Raw genomic sequence first — 6,298 nt, 5'->3', positions numbered from 1 at the left:
CATGACGCTGATATTTGTCGCATTTTTGAATGAACGCTTTTGCGTCCTGTTCCATTTGGGCAGTAGTATCCTGCCCTTACCATCTTTAGTACCAACGAGTCAGTAGCGGAATGGTTCTCGCAAATTTCTTCATAGACCTTTCTCATCATGTATCCTGCTTCTAGGGCTCTTAAACATCGGGCTAATGGGCCTTGGAATGATCTCCTATATAACTGTCCACCTAAGAGGTTATAGCGAGCTGCTTTAGTACATAGTACCCGGGATGCCTTCGGGTCTTCGAGCAGTTTGCCATGCTGAAGATAGTTTATGAACTCATTCCTACAGTCCCATAATAGGTTGGTCGTATTTACTTCGCAATTGTCGTCCACATCTAGTACCGAATGGAAAGTTGACCGACAATACCATAGTCAGTTCCTTTCATCTCCGTGTATGACCCTAAATTGGCCAATGCATTCACTTCTACATTCTCTTCTCTTGGGATGTGTGTGATCGACTACTCCCTAAATCAAGCAAAAAAAGTTTGAACTTTAATCACATGTTGTTGCATGTGTTCCTCCTTTGTGTCAAAAATCCCATATACTTGGTTTACTACCAGTTGGGAATCACATTTAGTCTCTATGATCTTAGAGCTAAGTCATCGGGCCAGTTCGAGTCCTACAGTCAAAGCCTCATACTCGGCTTAATTGTTAGTTAAAGGAACAATTTTTATGGCATGCCTTAAAGTTTCCCCCGAAAACGTGATTAGGACCACCTCGAGCTCGAACCCTTTCACATTGGAAGCTACGTCCGTGAACAATGACCAAACTTCTAATGTCATTTCTGACACCGTCACCGCTTTTTTAGCAACTAGGGGTAATAACCCCGAACTGAAATTAGCCACAAAGTCGATCAAAACTTGTGATTAATCGCAGTCCTAAACTTATATTCAATATCAAACTCACTAATTTTAATTGCCCATTTAGCCAACCGTCCTGACATCTCAGGCTAATGAAGAACATTCCACAAAGGGAAGGTTGTCACAACGACTATCGCGTGGCAATGCAAATAAGGCCAAACATTTCGAGAAGCAACTACAAGAGCTAAGGCCAGCTTTTAGAGGTTCGGATAACGAGTCCCGCTCCTAAGTTGATTTTGCTAACATAATATATAGAAAATTGCGTACCTTCGTCCTACTGAACTAGAACAACACTTACCGTTATCTCTAAGACTGCTAAGTATATTAACAGTTGTTCACCTTCCCCGATTTTGATAGTAACGGGGGACTTGATGTCACGCCTCAACCTCGGGAGGCGCGATCGGCGCTCAATCGAGTGAACCCAACTGAGCAAGCCTTTTCAACACTTTCTACCCAACTCACTACGACCACGAAAACCATGCTTCCATTTATTTAAATAGTAGGTTAGGCGTACATATAACATTGCTAATTCATTTCATATTACCACATTTAAACCATAGTTAAGTTCCCAAGATTTCATACAGATACAGTTAGAAGAACTAGGGTTTAGAATTACAACATAGTTCATTGACCCGACCATTACCCCTACATAACCCACACAAATATCTACGGACCCTCTAAGGATACAAAAGACAGTTATGATAACGTCGGCAACCTGGCTATACCGCAAAAGTGGAAATTTTATAACAAAAGGTGTACATCATAACCCCTGAAGGAAAGGGGCTCACCAAGACTTCTAAGAGGAGGATACTCCGCTACCTGCGATTGACACAGTCTGCTATAGAACCACCTACATTCATTCAAAAATGTAGCGCCCCTGGCAAAAGGGACGTTAGTACCATGGAATAGTACTGGTATGTATAACTAAACACCATCTCATTAGAAAGAACGATCATACAAGAACAAGGAATTCACAAGTTCAATCAAATAAAAGAATCATATAATTGTCACATAGTTTCCATAGCTTTAGGTTGGGGCATTTAATACTATTCATCATCATTCATAATACCACCGCTTTCTTGTGCGGAGTTCGATCACGACCCGATCGGCTAGGTTGCCTCATTTGAGACATGTATCTCAATCACCATCTCATTCTCATTTTTTGGATTCAATATCAGCACAATACTACCATGTGTGCGGCATGGCGTCCGATCACGATCCGATCGTCTAGGCCGTCTTCCCAAGACATTGTTCCTTTTTCATTAATCATCTCATCTCAATCTTTATTACACATATATCAATTCGTTGGCACTTGGAGCCACAATTATCACATCATACTTGGCACTAGGCCACGTTTCACATTATTTCCACTTTCAGTGTTAACCTTGCAATTTAGGATAATAGGGACATACAATAGCAATTCAAATTGTAAGCATAGATAAGATTTCACATAGTTGGCATGATAATCTTGACTTGAAGTCTAGGCATTTCAACACATGGTTCATATTCTTCACATATCTTTAAATTATCAAAAATAGTGTATTGAACACATTGAGGCATACATTTCACGTATATATACTTGCAAAACAAATTCATGTGAAATAACAATCAATTCGTCAATCCAATTTCAGTCTTACAACATTTGCATATACACCAACGGAGTTCAATTTCTAAAAAGAGGGATTTTTAAGCCATACATACCTCAATAGAGTTTTCCTTAAATTCTTACAAAATTCCAGAACTCTTAGCAACTTTGATCTACTTTATGAGAATTACAAGTTGAACAAAAAATTAGAGACATGATTAAGATTCTAGCTCATTTGAGTATATTATCAAGCACTAAGTGTGCATTGTGATTTTAGGACCCTTTTGTGAGAAATTTTTATCATTTTACACCCCAATTGCTATCTTTTTAACTCGCAATCTCCCCATACCCTATTATCATTTATGCATGCAAGATAATCAATCCTTATACCCATGAACCCAGTTGTTAATCACTTATTTTAATAGAAATTTCGAAATCATAGTTTAGGGCACAAATTCTTACCTCTTAGGATGAAGGCCTAGCAAATTTTACTTAAAAGTCTTCAAAGATTTGGGCAAGGATTGTAGTGACTTGGTGAGAGTTAGTTTTCCCTCTAGAACTCCCCCTCTCACTCTAATTACAGTAAAATAGCATAAAAGGGGTCTAATGGGGTGTTTTTAATAGGATGGGGTCGGGTTTTAAAAGTTAGAAAATAGGAGCCTCGACCCAATCTGCGATCGCATAATTGACATGCAGCCCTCAAAAGGGACCGCAAAATGGCCCCTAAAACACGAACAAACTGCTGGGTATGCGACAAGAATGCGGTCCGCATACCTATTCTGTGGTCGCATAATGCACTGCAAAACTGCCCCTCGCAAAATTCCAAGGAGATTATGTGATGACTATGTGGCCCGCATATTGATTATGCGATCGCATAATTGGCCGCATATTTGACCTCAAAATTAACCATCAAACTGCCTCACTCTGCGGCAACTATGCGGTCCGCATAGCTATTATGCGACCGCTTAATGAACCGCAGAAACGCGCTCTTCTGAAAAATATTATTCCTTAACTTTTTAATGCACATACCAATCCAAAGGGTCCGAACCGCGGTCTAACACATATTCCTAACTTGGCACTACGAGATCTCGGGTTTTTGAGCCAAAGTTTTCACGGGGCCTTACATCTGATAGATAATGTTTCAGGTCTTTCAAGAACTGTTGACATTCTGGAGTACATTCGAAAGTGTTTTTCTTCTTCTTCTTCTTCACTTGAAGAAGTGATGATATTTTTTTGAGGATCGAGAGATGAACCTGCTTAGAGCGGCAAATCTTCCGATTAGACTTTGGACTTCTTTTAAGCTTGTCAGCTGGTCTGAGATGTCCTCGATGGTTTTATCTTATCGGAGTTTACCTCGATCCCCCTTTGTGAAACCAAAAAATCCAAGAACTTACCAGAGCCAACCACAAATGTGCATTTTTCAAGGTTGAGCTTTATGTTGTGCTTCCTTAAGATATCAAAGGTTTTCTGGAAGTGCTTTAAATGATCACCTGCATTCAGAGGTTTTTTAAATGATCACCTGCATTCAAAGACTTGACTAACATGTCATCTATATAAACTTCCATTTTTGCATATTTTCTTCTCGAACATCTTGTTCACGAGCCTTTGATAAGTGGCTCCGGCATTTTTAAGCCTGAATGGCATCACATTATAACAATATATGCCAAAGTTCATTATGAACGAAGTTTTTTCCTGATCCTCCGGGTTCATCTTAATTTTGTTGTACCCGGAATAGGCATCGAGGAAACTCATTAACTCATGCCTGGCCGTCGTATCAATCATTTGATCGATGTTTGACAGTGGGAACGAGTCTTTAGGGCACACCTTATTCAAGTCTTTATAATCTACGCACATTCAAAACTTGTTATTCTTTTTCGTAACTACAACTATATTAGCTAACCATTATCGATACTTTACCTCCCGGATTGAACCGATATCAAGTAATCGAGTTACCTTTTCCTTAACAACCCTATTTATGACCTCAACTATCAGGAGTTTCTTTTGCCTTACCGGAGGGACGCTTCGGTCCAGGCATATCTTGTGCACGACCACCTCTAGTGGGATACCTGTCATATTCGAGTGCAACCATGCAAAACAATCAACATTATCTTCAAGGAAATTAATAAATCCTGACCTGAGCTTGAGATTGAGTCATACTCCCAAGTGAAATTTTCTATCCAAGAATTCCTGAAACAAAGCCACTTGTCCGAGTTCTTATGCCGTAGATTTGGTCGCGTGTCTCTCTTCCGATACCTAAAAATATCTCGGAGCCTAGTAGGATTCTGACGAATCCTTGCCTTTATCACTCGGCTCGGGAGCAGGTACCGGTTCCTGTAATTGCTATTTGCTGGGTACTTTCCCATTACTGCTTGAAATTGACACTGCGTTCATTTCTCTTGCTGCCGGTTGGTCTCCTCTGATTTGCTTGATTCCCTCTAAGGTCGGAAATTTCAGTAATTGGTGATATATTGATGGTACGACCTTCATATCATGTAACCACGGTCTACCGAGAATTATGTTGTATCCCATGTCACTGTCCACCACTTCAAATAAGGTGGTCTTCGTAACCCCTTTGGCATTCGTGGTAGCAGGATCTCTCCTCGGGTTGTCACACTTACCAAGTTGAACCCGTCGAGGAGTTTTGTTGCCAGAATGATACTTTCGCTTAATTTGGCTTGTTCCAGCACTCTCTATTGAATGATGTTGGTTGAGCTTCCTGGGTTAACCAAAACACGTTTAGTCTCAAAATCTAAAACATTAAGAGAAATTATCAGGGCATCGTTATACGGCAGAAGAAGTACATCAGCGTCTTCTTCTGTGAATGTAATGTCATCTTCGGCGACTTTCCGAAGTCTCTTGCTGAGAGTCATTGATATTTTTGTATTCTGGGCCGCCAAGAAGGATGCACCATTGGTTTTATTCCCTCCGAAAATTGTGTTAATAGTCAGTCGAGGAGGGTCTTCCCCTATCTTCGAGAGTCCTGCATTATCCCGGTTGTGCCCGTAATTATTCTTGGCTCGGTCACTCAAGAACTCCCTAAGATGGTTGTTCTTAAACAACGTTGTCACCTCCTTGCATAGATGCAGGCAGTCCCCAGCTTTGTGACCATGAGTCCCAAGATATTCACACCATAAGTTGGGATCCCTCTGGCTAGGATCAGATTTGATCGGCTCCGGGTATCTTGATTCTTTGATATTCCTCATTGCTGATACCAACTCCACTACATTGATGTTGAAATTATAATCTGACAGCCTGGATATGAGGAATCCTGGGTGCTCGGTACCTCTTTTTCTTGTAGCTATATGTTCTGGCCGCTGTTAATTCTTCTATCGGGATCGAATCTATTTGAATATCGAAACCCTTTGCTGTCGCATCCCTCGGCCCTCTTGTAAGGAAAGAAACGACCTTTGGAAGATCGCTGGTATGCATCAAAGTCACCCTTGAACTTTTCCTGGTTCTTGTCTCGGTCCATCCCCTTGGTTGATGTCGGGAACCCGAGCTCATCATCTTCTATCCTTATCTTCGATTCATAGCAACTATGAACAAACGCCTATTTGGTCTCTTGGATCTCGAGCAGGATTTCCTTCAACTTTCAGGAGGCGTCGGAGCTCCTTGGGTTCAAACCCTTAGTGAATGCCTCAGCTGCCCATTCGTCTGGTATGACCTGTAGCAACATTCTCTCTTTCTAGAACCTAATAACGAACTCTCGCAGTAATTCGAACTCATCCTGTGCAATCCTGAAAATGTTCACCTTCCGGGATTGGATCTTTCTGGACCCGGCATGGGCCTTTATGAATGTATCTGCAAGCATTTCAAAA

General features: G+C 41.0%; 1 protein-coding gene across 1 annotated transcript; it reads right to left on the bottom strand.

Moving 5' to 3' along the window:
- Positions 1–5,170: 5,170 nt before the first annotated feature.
- On the bottom strand, positions 5,171–5,683 carry LOC107800662 (uncharacterized). The gene has a single exon (XM_016623882.1). The coding sequence runs from the start codon at positions 5,681–5,683 to the stop codon at positions 5,171–5,173; it is 513 nt and encodes a 170-aa protein (XP_016479368.1).
- Positions 5,684–6,298: the final 615 nt, after the last annotated feature.

This window comes from Nicotiana tabacum, chromosome 7 (genome assembly GCF_000715075.1).
Source record: "Nicotiana tabacum cultivar K326 chromosome 7, ASM71507v2, whole genome shotgun sequence".
NCBI classification, from domain to species: Eukaryota; Viridiplantae; Streptophyta; class Magnoliopsida; order Solanales; family Solanaceae; genus Nicotiana; species Nicotiana tabacum.
This window is presented reverse-complemented; position numbering and strand designations above follow the sequence as displayed.

Bases quoted from the DNA above. Each gene is read 5' to 3' on its own strand.
- LOC107800662 (XM_016623882.1), bottom strand. From the start codon at position 5,683: ATGAGGAATATCAAAGAATCAAGATACCCGGAGCCGATCAAATCTGAT.